At 51.9% G+C, this 15,064-nt stretch overlaps 8 protein-coding genes across 8 annotated transcripts; 4 read left to right on the top strand and 4 right to left on the bottom strand.

Annotated features, from left to right (window-relative positions):
* Positions 1 to 210: 210 nt before the first annotated feature.
* Positions 211 to 1,122, top strand: SERLADRAFT_477463 (uncharacterized protein; the record flags this gene model as incomplete). Its single annotated transcript, XM_007322821.1, has 1 exon — positions 211 to 1,122. A coding segment is annotated over one exon (507 nt), but the record flags the coding sequence as incomplete, so codon positions are not given.
* Positions 1,123 to 4,461: 3,339 nt separating this feature from the next.
* On the top strand, positions 4,462 to 5,149 carry SERLADRAFT_442288 (uncharacterized protein; the record flags this gene model as incomplete). The annotated part of the gene is made up of 4 exons (XM_007322822.1): positions 4,462 to 4,487; positions 4,546 to 4,778; positions 4,842 to 4,871; positions 4,965 to 5,149. The coding sequence occupies 4 exons, from the start codon at positions 4,462 to 4,464 to the stop codon at positions 5,147 to 5,149; spliced, it is 474 nt and encodes a 157-aa protein (XP_007322884.1).
* Positions 5,150 to 6,049: 900 nt separating this feature from the next.
* Positions 6,050 to 7,136, bottom strand: SERLADRAFT_477466 (uncharacterized protein; the record flags this gene model as incomplete). Its single annotated transcript, XM_007322823.1, has 1 exon — positions 6,050 to 7,136. The coding sequence occupies one exon, from the start codon at positions 6,775 to 6,777 to the stop codon at positions 6,349 to 6,351; it is 429 nt and encodes a 142-aa protein (XP_007322885.1).
* A 2,030-nt stretch (positions 7,137 to 9,166) lies between these two features.
* SERLADRAFT_400216 (uncharacterized protein) lies at positions 9,167 to 9,435 on the bottom strand (the record flags this gene model as incomplete). The annotated part of the gene is made up of 1 exon (XM_007322824.1): positions 9,167 to 9,435. The coding sequence occupies one exon, from the start codon at positions 9,360 to 9,362 to the stop codon at positions 9,207 to 9,209; it is 156 nt and encodes a 51-aa protein (XP_007322886.1).
* A 13-nt stretch (positions 9,436 to 9,448) lies between these two features.
* SERLADRAFT_477468 (uncharacterized protein) lies at positions 9,449 to 9,960 on the top strand (the record flags this gene model as incomplete). Its single annotated transcript, XM_007322825.1, has 2 exons — positions 9,449 to 9,531; positions 9,580 to 9,960. Coding segments are annotated over 2 exons (463 nt in total), but the record flags the coding sequence as incomplete, so codon positions are not given.
* Positions 9,961 to 9,969: 9 nt separating this feature from the next.
* SERLADRAFT_477469 (uncharacterized protein) lies at positions 9,970 to 12,173 on the bottom strand (the record flags this gene model as incomplete). The annotated part of the gene is made up of 6 exons (XM_007322826.1): positions 9,970 to 10,650; positions 10,786 to 11,113; positions 11,217 to 11,394; positions 11,533 to 11,666; positions 11,793 to 11,820; positions 11,883 to 12,173. 6 exons carry the CDS (start codon positions 12,099 to 12,101, stop codon positions 10,491 to 10,493), a joined length of 1,047 nt encoding a protein of 348 aa, XP_007322888.1.
* A 277-nt stretch (positions 12,174 to 12,450) lies between these two features.
* Positions 12,451 to 12,898, bottom strand: SERLADRAFT_477470 (uncharacterized protein; the record flags this gene model as incomplete). The annotated part of the gene is made up of 2 exons (XM_007322827.1): positions 12,451 to 12,702; positions 12,728 to 12,898. 2 exons carry the CDS (start codon positions 12,896 to 12,898, stop codon positions 12,565 to 12,567), a joined length of 309 nt encoding a protein of 102 aa, XP_007322889.1.
* A 508-nt stretch (positions 12,899 to 13,406) lies between these two features.
* SERLADRAFT_442291 (uncharacterized protein) lies at positions 13,407 to 15,046 on the top strand (the record flags this gene model as incomplete). Its single annotated transcript, XM_007322828.1, has 2 exons — positions 13,407 to 13,983; positions 14,041 to 15,046. Coding segments are annotated over 2 exons (1,583 nt in total), but the record flags the coding sequence as incomplete, so codon positions are not given.
* Positions 15,047 to 15,064: the final 18 nt, after the last annotated feature.

A 15,064-nucleotide genomic window follows, 5' to 3' on the forward strand; every position in this document is an offset into this window, starting at 1 on the left:
TTGTCATGAGGGAATATATTTTTCTGGAATTGTGGGGTTAATAGAAAGCATGACCCTGCCGGTGGCAGTCTCTCAGTCTGGCTAGCTACATCGCAGTGCGCTCAGTATTCAGTCCCCCATACCTCTGCATCGTTGCTACAGCTTCATCGACGTCAAACCGTCGACCTGATCACGTCCCAGATGGGTAAATCGATTGCCAATTAGGTCGTTCAATGAGCAGCTTTCTTTTTTGGGGGTAACAGACCTGGGTGATAACAGATAGAAGTTAGTCTTGAATCCAGACGCAAGCACAGAAAACCAAGAGGCAATTCACAATAACATCGACGTCGCCATTCACGTCGGCGCACAGGCTATATCTCAAGTCTTTATACAGACGCATGCTCATTGACAGGAATGAGCTGGGCTGTAAGGTGAGATTTAGGGAGGGGCATCTTTTATTTTACTTGGCTCTCAGAAAAGGTCCTCACATCGCACCATGCTATCGTCCATCTCCAGAACACATGTCGATGTTTACTCGAGCAATAATTAGTGAATATGACTCCTCAATTCAATTCAACGTTGCTATGCAAAGAAAGAAAGAAAAGTTCGCCATCCCTCACAATTGCACCAGATAGATGCCAACTCCCTCGCCCTCCGGTACAAGCCCACTGACATTCGTCCTGGAGTTAACGCTGAACACCCTCTCCACCTGCTCCGTTGCATTCGTCAATCCACCCAATCCGATGACATCAAAGGCTACAAAGGACGGGTCTAAGAGGGTGTTGGTGAGGATGATCAGCGCGGTGTTGGGTCCGATAGTAGCGTTGGAGCCAACGGGGGAGTCGCGTGCTAACAAAGTTGGGGCATTTTCCAGTGAGCTGACGGTAGAATTCGAGGCAATGGTGCCATTCCACCAGATTCCGACATCGACACCATTTATGAAATATGAGTCGAATTTTCCATCCACGGCTTCATTCACCCCACTACTGATGCCTTCACCAAACACGTATGGCAATACCACACTGTCAAAGACGCCGCTAAACCCAGGTGCAGTCCCTTCGATGGTGGTCACATTACCTGTCGTCGTCGGATATGAGAACGAGACGGATCCACGGGCGCCGTGGGTTAACGACAAGAAAGTGAATGCAAGCCATTGTTGGCCCGTTGGCGTAGCGTTCCAGTATCGAAGACTAGCGTATTTATCAGGATGAGTATGGAGTGAAGGCAAAGAGAAATGGAACTAACCCCTCGCTCTCGAACGCTTGAGGCACACTCCATACTGCCTTGTCCCTTTCCCAGCCCATGATTTGCATGCGCTCCTTGAACGAACCCACCCTTTGCCTAACATCGACGAGCGAGCCGACGCAGTTGTCACACCCACAGTTTCCAAAATCTGGTGTACATGATGTATTCCAGACGGACGAATAGTTCGGGTTAATGCCCATGGGATATGCATCCTGGTTAGAATGCAAGGACGCGTCAGCACAAAGGAGAAATTACAGCAAAAGATGGGGCTCAATACTTGCCTGTAACACCACATCTGCCCCTTTCGCAAATTCCTCCCAGCCGTAATCCTCACATGCATGTCAGAACGATCGAGATGGGGTGGTAGCCATCCAGCTCGTGAGTTGCCTTGTAGGCTGCTTGCACAGAGGCTGCAGATGCATTAAGCGCGGAAAGTGAGACTGGGCCGTCTGGCTGGTGAGCGGTTTCGTACTGGAGGAGGTTGGGGAGGGTGGAGAGCGTTGGGACGAGGGAGGAGAGGGCGGTTATGTTCGTGTATGTCCTGTGTTGCGGATAAAAGTCGAAGGTAAGTGGCTTGAACGGAGATACTAGGCGCAAGGACTCACGAATTCATATCGCAGACGATGTACATGTCTCTTTGTTGCATGTATTCGGCTACAGTTGTAAGTGTTGTTGCGTTGATGTAAGGCGAAATCGGGTGGATCTGCACAAATTGTTTGAAGCACGTAGAGATATGCGTTGGGTTACATGGATGTTCAAGTGCGTAGAAAAGAAGCAACGGGGATCAGGACGAACAGTGTGGTCAGATTTTGTTCTCATCAATCTCACAAGGGACTGTTTACTTACGGTGTTGAATCTAAAATATGACAGAAAGCAAATGAGGTCATCAAGCATTAATATCATATCAACCCTCTGAAAATCACGACCCACCCATCGGCGACCAACACATCAATAACGGACAGATTATTCGCCAGATAGTCGAGATCAGCATAGAAACCGTATGGGAAGAAGGGGCGAAAACCCGAGGGAGCAGCTGCGCATTCACATCATCACAGGTGAGTACTAAGCAGTCGTGAAATGAATATTAATACTGACCGCCTGTTGTACTTCCAGAACCAGAGTAGTTCGCAGGTCTAACCCACAGTGCACCCGTCAGGGCGTCCATTTTGGTAACGCTACCAGAAACAGGGTCAGGAAGATAAAAGAGCAAAGTGGTGGAGCGGAAGATTTGAGAGGATGTATTGGACGAGCTGTTTGTGTTTGGCAAGCTCGGGAGAGTTGTGTTTGAGCCTGATGAGTGTGGAGAAGCTTTGGGATTGACAGAAGTTGCGGTGGGCAGAGGCTTCGAAGTCGTATAAGGGCTTGGAGAAGATCCAGACGAAGAAGGAGCATAAGCCGCCTCACAGGTAATTTCATACGCTCCCTTCTTTGGGACCACGCCACTGAGGTTGAGGGGTATCTGAAATCCAGTGACGTTGAGAGGGACAGTAGTTCGCGCAAGAATCAGTCGCGAATTTGCCTCTTGAGACGAGTTTGACGAGGGGGGAGTGGGGAGTGGCTGGTCAGACGAGGAATTAGCTGTTTCAGATGATGAATTATCGAGGGAGAGCATGATGGTTAGATTTAAAGACCCTCCCGTATCGCTACCATTTACGGTCCCTCTCGCTTCGACATCACCGAGGTCGATATCTTGCGCTCCTTTGATTTTCCTGTATCCGACGACAGTGTCGACGACCATGATTACACCACCTCCATCTGTGTATACATCGCTTTCAAGGTAGGGACGGAAAGCAGGGGTGCAGCGTAGAGCGAGGAGAGGTGAAGACGAGAGTTCTGGCAAGGAAAACTTGTTACCAGGAGGTACGACGGGTTGATTTTGCATGTAGTTTTTGCCGCACCTATGATGGAAACGTTGGCGATGAAGAAAGCATGAGTGTTGATAGGTTAAGAAGAGTAGCCCAGGCTTCGGTGGAAGGAGAGACGTACCATGTCTGAGCAGATGCTCCTCTAAAGAGGTAAGTCGCGAAATAGGTCGCCGCAGTGAGTACACTAGCGTATCTCATCCCAATTGAATTCCCTTTAGACGTGAAAGCCACGAGACAAGCTGGAGAACTGCTGTACGAAAAGGAAATGATACCTGATCAGTAGCATCCTGGTGCTACTTATAGCTATGAGGTAGGAGGGACATATAATGATTCCGTACGTATTTGGTGATGTTCACGTCGCTTTTAGGTGCGCAGCTGTTGGTGGGCGAGCCGCAGTTTGGATGAGGTTATTGACGAGTGTGAGCAGCCGTATTCCTCAGATGCTAATATCTCAATTTTGCGTTCAGCAATAGACCAAAAGAAAGCTTCGCGTGTCATTGGATATTTCACCTTGTAATCCCACATTTTCAAGGGAGTAGAGTATGGTGCAGCAGAACGACTCAAGCACTGACTAGAAGTAAGTTTGGTCGACACACCCTCCCTGGTACTCGATGAACGAAGTGAATACTTATAGAACAAGATTCCAGAACTAAAAAAGCACTCACCCGTTCCTCGTTTAACTTGCTTTCTGCTCAGTCCGACCTCGACGGCGATCAACCCTGGGTGATCCGCATTCGCTTTTATGATACCATATTTTACCTTATTCGCTGAACATCCTCGTATGTGCGGATTCTCTCACTGCCCGCAGCACGGTGACCTCATATAGACGCGGACTGGACGGTAATCCTGCTGCGCAGCTTGCGATAGTGTAGTATTCTACCAGAAACTTATTTTGTCAGCACTCAAGGGTGGCGCTCACTTCAAGTCCAGTCACGCCAGACACGTCACGGTCACGTCGATGATCACTCACGAACATGAACGCAGGCTCGTTCAACAATGTGAGCAGTACCATCATGCATTACCAGTACTAGTACCTCACACGTCGTCAGAGTTATCTGTGTATCCCTCGTGTGCATGTCATTCTAGAAAGTATTTCCACTAGCTTTTTCATCATCCTTTTTTGCGTCAGGTGCAAATGAACTGTCAAAGTATAACATTACCATTCAATGAGTGCCCTACTACCAATGTTCTCCTAATGTGCCGGCGTGCGTGCCTGTTGCCTCTATTGATCTACATTGATTAGTCTAACTATCGGCAACCCCCAAAGGTGTGTCTATCTCCCTATCACACAGTGTCTTCCCTCTGCGCGTAATAGACAACAGCTGTGGATCACTAAACTCCGCCTTAACAAATGACAACAAGGCGAACAGGGATGTCAGATGTGTCTCTCAGACTATCGTACACTAACATCCACGTACATACTAGATTCCTTGCCCCTCTACTTCCGCTTCAACAGGGACTGTAACAAGCTTTTCTTTGGCTTCTTTGATGTTTCGTCCCTTGCTATCATCGAACGGAGGGGGGCACTGGCGGATGCTGACGTTGACGCAGGCATTACATCGGTTCCATTTCGTCTATCTGAAAACTGTACTGAAAGACGCTCAGTTCTTTTTACATTGTTAGCATATGGTCTCAACAATACCGCTACTTGGACCCGAGTTCAGGGGGACTGGGAGAGCGAGGAAGCGAGTGCGACATTGTCTTCGTAGGAGGGATCGTTGTATGGACGAGGGATGCTATGTGCGGCGGTAGTAGGACGAAGGACGGCGGGTGAGCTAGAAGGTATGTGAGACATAGCGGGTGAGAGGTGGAGGACGAGCAGTGGAATAAACCAGGCACGTCCCAGTGGCATCTCGCGCTGAATTGCAAACTCAGGCTATCAGCAAAGAGGACAACAACGTTCACGATCGCAGGGACAAGCACACTACTCACAGATGATGACATCTGACAAGATTAACCCAACGACACCATACACTCTGCACCCGATCAACGAACGGGTCAAGAAGGGTGGGTACGGTGCAGCGCTACGAACACGCAAGGACAAGGGTAAAAGTGCGTGAGTGCGAACGAGGGTTGGGTTAGTAAAAGGCATACCTGTGAGTGTCTGTCTGTCTGTCGCTACTTGACAATCTTACTAGCAGCCACTCATAATCGATCCACGCTCAGTCTTGTCTACATCGTTGAGTAATTTCGCCATGTCAGAGAGACTTATATTGGTATATCAATCAATAATCAGGTCGTCCCTACCAACGACCTTTCTTCGTCTTCCATTTGGGCCGTTCTTTAAGCTTCAACTTACAAGTCTCTCTCGAACCGCCCACTTTCATCATTGATGCTCTGTAGCCTGACTGCCACAAGGACCGGGCATCCTTTGCCTTTATACCTCAATCGTGTACTGAACAACATCCTACTCCCGTAATTCCAAGGGAGTATCGATATCTTCGTCGAGCAATGCGACTCCGTGCGACACACACGTAAACGACGGCCGTAAAACTATGCTCTAAATAAGCCTCGCTGGTGGACTATGAAGAGAGCACCGTCCTCGCTCGAGTAAGCTGGCCCTCGACTAGGGCGAGATTCTGTCAATGGAAATCCGGATGACTTACTCAACCTCCATTTCGCACAACCTGACAAGGTCATACGTACTGTTAGCACGATGCTGACATCTTCGATCCTGTGGAGCTCTGAACTAAGCCTCTCATAGATTCCGCGCTGTTAGCTTTGGATGGACGCTATTATATGTTGTAGCGGTACGTGTCTTGACAATCCTTCTACTGCTGGAACTCATGAGTGACGGTAAATTCAACAGTATCAAGCAGATCGTCGAGGGGCCGTATAATGTACGTCAATTCTTGTCCCGGTCCCCCTACCCATCCTGTATCTTGACTATCTGTTCCCATTCACCCCCCTCTATTTTCGCACCAAACCGGCTACAACCACACTTTCGTCAGCCCCACGCACCCAGGCTGATCAGATTTTTGTTCGTCGTTCCTCAGCCTGCGCTACTCCTGTGGACTCTCGGTATCGATCCAAGCGCTTCATCAGCTCGCAAATACGAGTGGTGAGAAAACGTCGTGGACGAGTCAAGCCTGTGGACGGTCATTACCCACAAACACAAATGTACTGATCTCAACGGCTGCCCAACGAAACTATGCTGGGCGCTACCGCCACTTCTGATGGAGGTGTCATAGTTTATCAAAGAGTACATTCGGGTTCCGCTATTTCCTTCCTGTCTCTCAATCCAGAAACCCAAACGAGGTTAGATGAGACGGCGAATAAAACAAAATGAACATGGAACGAAATGACAACGAATGAACAGAAGAATGTCACGAAGCAGCGTCCATTGATAGATACAGACAGGTACAATAAAATGAAATGAAAAACCGAAAAGAGCAAAGAGAAGGGAAAGAATCAGACGTGAGCACAAATAAAGATAAATGACTATACAACCCAACATCAACCGGGGTAAGCTCCTCTTTGTCCGACATGGGAAAAAGCGGAATAGCGCTCTGGGGGCACTATAAATGTGACGAAGAAGTTTGAAGCTCCAAGGAGCCGATACGATGCGGTTGCGAGGAGGAAGATGGGCAGCACGAAAGGATGGTATGAAGGGGGCGGTTTGGGTTATTGGAGGCAGAAGGAGCCGTAGAAAGACGGGGATAAGCTGCCCTCTGTATCCGCCGAACATAATCTGAAGTCCAAACTGGCCCTGTTCATTATCGACAAGGGCACATAACCGCACTCATCCTTTCTTGCCTTTCCCCATGTCTCGACAAGCCCTATACGGCCTTCCCAGTCATAAGACGCGAGTCTCAAGCATAAAAACCACATGGACCAGAGACCCCCAGTCGCGTACTGCGATAGCCCGGGTGGACTGTAGGGCACGACTGGACGAGCCCACACCAAACCCATCCTTCCTCGCACATCAATCACCGCAAAACCTCTCCAACCTCGCTCACCCTCCCATCCCCATTCCTCTCGCTCACCTCCTTGCATACTACTCCTCCTGCATTTGTATTTGCACTTGTCCCTCTCCCCACCAGTCCTCCCACTCCCACAGACCTCAATCCACCCGTCCCACTCCCACTCCCAGACTCCACCGACCCAGACCCAGAGCGCGCCGTGTACATCGACATCGCCACCGACATCGACAAGGACGGCGCAGGCGACAACGTATGCGCGCTCCGTGCACTGCGCATCGACGACGCCGAGTATATCGAGCGCGAAGCCGTCGATGCCGTCGACGACAGGGAGGGCGTAAAAGACGCGAAGGGTATCGAAGGGACGGAGGGCACCGAGGATGTCGTGGTGGTGGATGCGTTGGTGTTGGCGGTGAGCGAGGAGTACGCAGACGGCGCCGTTGACGGCGCGGGCGAGAGGGGAGGCGCGTACGACCGCATCGAAGGCCCGGCTGACGAGCGTAAAGACGAGCGCGGAGAGTGTGTAGCGTGTACACTCGACGGCGCCTCACGCGAGCCGAAGGACTCAATGGTAGGCATCCGTTGGACCGACTTTCCAAGCATGGGGATGCGGACATCAGGGTAGCCTCGGGAGTTGGAGGTGTGCGACGACGCTGCTGGGTGGGCGAAGGGGGAGTAGGAGGCTGGAGCGGGGGAGTACGAGAAGGGTGAAGAAGCGAACGAAGAGGAAGGCGCGTCAGGTGGAGCTGCAAACTGCAGCCCAAGCCCAAACTCATCGTACGGGTCGCGGAAATCACGAGAAAAAGACCCAGGATCAAGGCCCTGGCACGACCACGTCACACTCTCCTCTTCCTCCTCCTCCTCATCGCTCACACTCTCGTCATAGCTATACTCCCCCCTCGACGAATGCGACGCCTGGGCCATCCTCAAGCCTTCGCTCGTCTCGCGCGCCACCTGCGACACGATGGCGCGGAACCGCGATGCAAAGCTGTTCAGATCCGCGTCTGAGATGGAGGCCGAGATGGGAGAAGTGGTGATGAGGTGTTCCTCGTCTGACGCGTTTGAGGGGAGACGTTTCGCCGGTATTGGGTTCGTGCGGCGGAGGGCGCGGGGAGTAGGCGCTGGGGTGAGGTTATCGGCCGGAGGGCTACTTGACCTGGCGTAGGCATTGACGTTGGCGTTGACGTTGGCGTTGGAGGAGATGGGGCTTGAGATCTGACGCATCAGCAGCGGAATGGTGTTACTGGAAGGCGACGTCCTCGTACTCGCGCTCCCATTTGCCAGAGCTGCAGCCACATTAGCAGGCGGCGAAGACTGGCCTGGCACGAGCGTCGAGCTGGACGAGTGCATGGCCTGTGCTACCGACATCGCCGCCCCCGCAGCTGCGTCCTTCGAGTTCGAGTGCGACTGGGACCGTGAGCGAGGGAGGGCGAAGAAGGTTGATTTGGAGCTCGAATTTGAACCCGAGTTGAGGCGGAATTGGGACTGGGAGAGCGAGGAGGTGGGGGCGAGGGTGTCGTCGTCATCTACGGAATATGAGGGGTGGTCGTATGGCCGTGGGACGCTGTATCGTGTTCGCGTACGACGACGGTAGGACGAGGGACGGCGAGTGAGCTGGTAGGTATGTGAGACATACAAGTACAAGGCCTGCAATAAAAGTGGTGAGTGAGCTATATATACAACATGCAGACGGACGTACAGAGACTACGAAGGTGAACACCAGGCGGACAGACGCAGCAGCCACCCAAGCAGCGAATGACGGATGAGGAGAAGTGGAGGGGCAATGGAATGAACCGGGCACGTCGGACCAGACGACGTCGACGTCCCAGTGGCATCTCGCGCTGACATGCAAACTCACGCGATCAGTAAAGAGTACAGCGATGTTAACGATCGCAGGGACAAGGAGAAGAAAAGCAGACGCAGTGCGAAGTGCGATAAGCACGCGAGGATAGGGGAAGGAATGGTGGTGGTACAGTTTAGGAAGTAGGAAAGCAAACACCGGAAGTGCAGCGCTCATCGCACCCACCACACCGAGAGAAAGAGACAGAGCGAGCGCAGGGGAGGTGTTGACAGCCGCAAAAGCGATAAAGTAGCGGATGGTGGTGTAGGACGCCCATGCGACTGCAGACTGCAGGTTTAAACGGGAGTTTATGAATGGTGAGAACGTGCTTACCAATGACAACCTCCAGCACGCTCCTCACCGCTCTAAACCTCCTAATGCGCCGCCTGATTGTCCTATCACGCACGGTTTTACGTTCCATTGCTGTAGGCTGATCCCCAAGGAGGTTAAGACCAAGGTCCCATCCTGGAGTAGGCCCGTCTGGGTGGGTCGGCTGGCGCGATATAATGTCATGGTACGCATGGGATTCGAGGGTCGCTGAATGGAGAAGATGTTCAGTGGGGTGTGAGTGGTCTGAGACGGAGTTGAGGAGTGTTGCGGCAGAGTAGGAGCGAGTGTGTTCAGGCTGGTGAGAGTCGGTGTCGGGCGTGTAGAGAGCGTGGTGGAGATACAGCGCGGCCATGTAGGTTGAGTCTGCCCACCTCAGATATCGCTACTCAAACACAACCAGGGCCCGCACTCGGCGTCGAGCAAAGAAAAAGAAAAAGAAAAAGATCAGGGCTGTCGAGGACTGAGCCTCGCATAAAAAGGAGAGTGTCTAGAAAAGCGTTAGTGTTTACAAAATGGTTTCATACAAAGAGACTAGAAGCCCCACCTAATCTCCAACCACGTGTATTTCATCCAATTCAATTCCTTACGGTATCATTTGCCCCCCCTCGAACAAGTGCGCTGGAGGATACGACGACGACGACTACGACGAAAGGGCGGGGAAGGGAAAGATGCCTGTCGAGGGGCTCACATTCGCTTGGCTCATTATCTTATCTTGACCGCAGTCACATACCGTACGCGCGGTGCAGCCGTTATGCATTTGAAACCTGTGCACTCACTGGTGACATCGTTTCCTTCCATCTTTCTGATTATGACACTAGGCTATGTCTTTCCTTTCTCCATCAATCCGTCTCACTCCCATTTTTGCATCCGACACACGCGCTGACTGAACATGGCACTTTGGTCTGACAAAACACTCTGGAGCCACTCGGGAGTCTATTGCCCGCCCGCACCCGTACGCTCTCGGTCATAAAGACATGGCCAGCCCAGCGTCGACTCGCTCTCTCTTATCGCGCCATCAGCGCATGTTTCTTAAATAGATCACCACCAGTGCCAGTGCCAGTGCCAATGCCGTCGATGAGAACGACAGGGCCATCTCATAAGACTCCCCTCGCCATCTTTATCTCCTATCACCCAGACACCAGTCCAAGATCACCTCCCAGGCCCAACACATCCCTTTCCACATTTTCTCATCATCATATCAACATCTACACAGTGCCCAAACGTCGCCCACTCCCGCACCCAATCGCATCCCAAAAACACAAAACATAGAATTGACGAATCACAGGTAATAAAAACAGACACAGAAACGAATCATCCCACACATCGCCTCAGCTCATCAAACTCTCCTACCGCAAGCCCCATTCGCTCCCCGTCCCCGCTCTCGCCCTGCTCCGCGAGAAAGTCAGCCAGCCGTGCCTTCTGCGCAGCAGTGAATGGTCCACCGCACAGCGTCGCGTATGTATGTAGCAGTCTATAGTATGCCCCGAGTAAATCAGCATGTCGTAAAAGAGAACAAAGAAATAAGATGTGCAAGTGAATCCCAAGAACATGGACATGGGATTTTGAAAATCCGAATGCATGCACCACAAATAAAATAACAACCCACCTAGCCAACTTCTCCTCCAAGTCCACATCACTCTCATGCTCTCCATCCCTTCCAAACGGCACAGGCAACACAAGCGCACTCACCACTCCCTCCACCACTCCCCTCTCACCCTTCAGCGCCTCCAGCGTCGCTTCTGACGTCGACACCGAGTTGGGATCGGACAACATCGATGCGTGCGAGTTTGGGTGCACGGGATGTGATGCGGCAGGCTGCGAATCGGGCGTGTGGAGGCTGGATCCGGCCGTTGACGTCGTGGGAAGGGGAGGAGAGGGGACGAGGAGCGTGTTGAGCATGAACGCTGTCTTCCTGCGTACTGAGATGTCAGAATCTGTAAAAAGTCACGCGTTTTTTTTAGTTTCGGTCCCTCACATCACAGTGGAACATTCAGGAGAGGCGGGAGTAAGAGGCAGGGGGGCGCAGGAAACGCGTACCTTCGAGCGTAGTTTGCAGCGCACTCCACCCATCTGCAGCGCCGAGGGCGCGTACGGCTGGTGCGTTGTGTTTCAGCAGACCCGAGAGCGCGTAGAGCGCCTTTGAGCGTGTTTGTGACGAGTTGGAGGAGGGGGGAAGCAGGGAAAGCAGGGTGGGAAGGGGGGAGAGGGAGAGGTACTGTATTAGCGTTGGCCCCGACGTGCGTTTAATGAGTCAAGGATGGTGTATGCCAAGCAAAAAGTTAAAAATGACAAATTGTCACCATCAGCTTCTACGAATATACTTCTGTGAGAAGAGACGAAGGAGAGTACTCACACTGGTCTGCGCCGAGGGGTTGTTCTGCAGCGCGGTTCCTATGACCCACAGCGTTTGCGTCTTGAGAGGCTCGGATGAGGAGGGGATCGTGAGGAGGTTTTGCAAGGGCTCCCACATTTTCAGCTTTTCTAGGTCTGGTTTCGATGAGTTCAGGTCAAGTCGATAAAGATAAGATAAGATAAACACGAGTCAAGCGTCATCGCCGCCCAAGGGCGAGATATGGCGACGGACGAAGGAGAATGGCATGTGAGATAACTGACTATTAGCATTATCAATATTCTCCACCAACTACACATCGCACAATCAGCACTCGCTTCATTCCATCCCCAAAATGACCCAAAGTGACTCACCATCTCGAGGTTATCCAAGGCCGTCGCCCTGTCCTCGTCGCTCTGGGTCTCGTCGAGCGCTGCGGCGAGGGCTTCTTTCATGAGGACTGCATCGGATTTGCCGAGGATGTGGTCGATGATGGCTGGGTCGAGGTCGCGTCGGGGAACGGGCGGTTGGGAGGTGTCGGTGTCGGTGGAGGGGGTGGAGTTCTCGATGCCCCAGCGGAGGAGGGATTCCATGGTAGATCTAATGTAGACTTTCGATATGTGTCGCAGATAAGTTAGGTTACAGATTCAGAATGCAGTTTCGTCGATGCGATTGTGAAATGAGATGGTTAAAACGTAGAGATACAGATCAATGTGTAGGGATCATAAGAGAACGAAAGCTGAGCTTGACGCTGTCAGTTTTAGGGTCTTACAGGATTTGAGGATGGACGGGAAGATGCTGGAATCATCCATCTCTTTCTCCGTTGACAATCCGTTCGGACGGTTCAGAGTCTGCACAGGCTGACTCGGCATTTACCATCGGCGATACGAGCGGGGTTCAGACTGTCACCTCATAAACAACATAAAAAACTGTTCACACTTTGTCTCTTTTGCATTGTGTCGCGAGGACGTTTACCTGGTTGCTTACTGTGAGTACGATTATTAATGACTGGTGGTGTGTCCCTTTCGTGGGCACGTCTTATTTGATTGTGATGATTCAAATTTTTACCATACGTTTTACCACATTCTGAACTACAAGCTGTGGACAAAAACATATTGATTTCAGCCTTGTCTGACCCATTCCATCTTCATGGCAAGTTGTGTATGCTTTGATGCTGACGATGATTTTCGGTTTCTAGAATGACATGCATCTGTTGAACTGGAGGCAAATGATATGGTGTGTACTTGTTCCCTCCTTCGCTTTCTGTATCTGGTTTTCGAACTATGACATTCGACGATGATAACTCTGATGGGCGGACAGAACTGTTCCCTTTCCACACAGTCTCCCTGTGTACAATGTGGAGGCGGGAAGGGCACTTGTCGAAACGCATCGACTCACTGATCTTTCTTTTGCTTTTTCTCTCTGGATTGTGGACATTGATTTACTGACTGATATTTGTCTTGTTCAGTTGATGTTCGACGACTAATAATGCTGTGTACTATATGTGTAATGAATAAGATTGATTGTGATTCTTATGGCAGTGATGTTGACTGGAATGGTTTTGGGTGCTGGTGCTGTGACAACGATGGTACCTAAAGCCCCTGGTTGGGTACAAGACTGTCGAAGTGAATGAAAGAGTCAGCCCAGTCAGGTGCTATCACCGCTGGAAGTGAGGGTGATAACGAGAGGGAGATGAGAAACATGGTCAAGGCATGGTGTCCGCCTCGACTTTTCCATTCACGGTCCCTTGAAATAACTAAATGGAAGGAAGCATTGCGTTATAGATGCTTCTTTCCAATCAATATATATAAACCCTGCCCCTCCCACCCAAAGCGTCTATCCTGTTCCAACAGCCTCTGTATCATTGTACCATTACACATTACTGCCAACGCATAGGGATGCACAGACGGGTTGTCCAGACTGTAGCTGCGGCGTGGAAGTGGAATGGAGAGACAGAGGGGGAGCGTGATTACGAAGGAGGCTCGCGGAGTGCAGTGGCCTCTAACGGCGCGGGCCAGCGACTGTCCTCACACCACGACCGCGATTACAGCCTTCACGTCCAGACCACCTTTGATGCACCCGCCCCTCCCATCCTAGCCTCACAACCCAATACCACCTCAGAACAGCCGCGAGAACGCCCATCGTGGAGACGCATGAGCTCACCAGGCGGACGCTCCTTTGCAAGCCTCTCCAGCTTGGACGACGGCGATGGCAGGCTGCGCACAAGTCCAGAGAGCATACGTGCCAGCCCAGAGAGCATGCGGCGCAGCAGTGCGTCACTGGGGCGCGTCGTAGAAGAAAATGATGCGTATCCGGACGACGAGGTGCACAATGCGGATGTACGTCCCAATGAGGACGACGAAAACGAGGACTACGAGTGGGAGCTGCAGGAGCGTGGCTTCTATAACGGTCAGATCCCCCTTTCTTTCTTCATATATCTTTTGTTATCGTCTTACGCGCAAATGCATGTCATCCGTGTGCTCTGAAAACGTGTCTGTAATCTGTATCTAACCATTGCCGTCGTCTCCCCAGGTTCATATTCCCGCTTCATAACCCTCTATACTTTCGTACCCCTCACCGCCCTGCTCACCTTTATCGTGCTCGTCGTCCTACCGCTCCTTTTCTGGCCCGCGTCCGCAGATCCTCACCCCCATACACGCTACTTCCCCTCTCCCCTCCCCGAATTCCTCCTCTCCTCCTCCCTCTTTGCTCTCTCCCACCTCCTCCGCCTCCCGCTATACACCCTCTCCTCCATCCTCCTCTCCCCCTTCCACTCCACCACCGCCTCCACCGTCCTCTCCACCACTCTCTCCGTCATCCTCTCCACCCTCCTCCGCCTCTCCGCCCTCGCCCTCCTCAACGTCCGCCATGCCATGGACTATCCCTACCCAACATGGAAAGACCCCGCGTTCGGCAGGGTATGGTGGCTCTCGCTCAATGTTGCCGAGGTCGTGATTGCGATTGTGCAGGGGTACGAGCAGGTGGCGCTCTATCGCGACGTTATGGTCCCTGATGGGCGAGAAAAGGAGTTTTTAGAAGGCCTAAGAAATGCAGAGGGCCTCAACGGGAATGGGAATGGGCGTGTAATAGGGTACGGGAGAAAGCCAGTAGTGGGACAGGTGTTTGACGAACCCCTTGATGCGGCTGACGCACATGCAAACGCAGATGGGGCCCCTGGGGGATACGACGTCGAAGGTGGAGATGCCAATGGCAGAAGTGGCCAGGCGCGAGGAGCGGACAACCGTGCTTGGGCGCTCTCCTCCCAGATCGACCACGACTTTGACCAGCTCCTCGCTCTCAAAGCGAGGGAAGAGCTCGAGGAGGTGTATGGTGTGCCTGTCATAGTGCGTCATTCCTCCCTTCCCTCCAAGTCTTCGTCTAAACTTGATATTGACTACTTGCTTTTTATTTTGAACAATAGAAAATACCGATATTCATATCCTGTCTCCAACGCTCAACTCCATCATCTCTCGTCGGACTCACCCTCTCTCTCAGCGTCTACTACGCTGCTTCCTTCTCCTTTCACGGCCCACTCTCCGTACGGCTTCGAACGCCC

This window comes from Serpula lacrymans (genome assembly GCF_000218685.1).
Source record: "Serpula lacrymans var. lacrymans S7.9 unplaced genomic scaffold SERLAscaffold_14, whole genome shotgun sequence".
NCBI classification, from domain to species: domain Eukaryota; kingdom Fungi; phylum Basidiomycota; class Agaricomycetes; order Boletales; family Serpulaceae; genus Serpula; species Serpula lacrymans.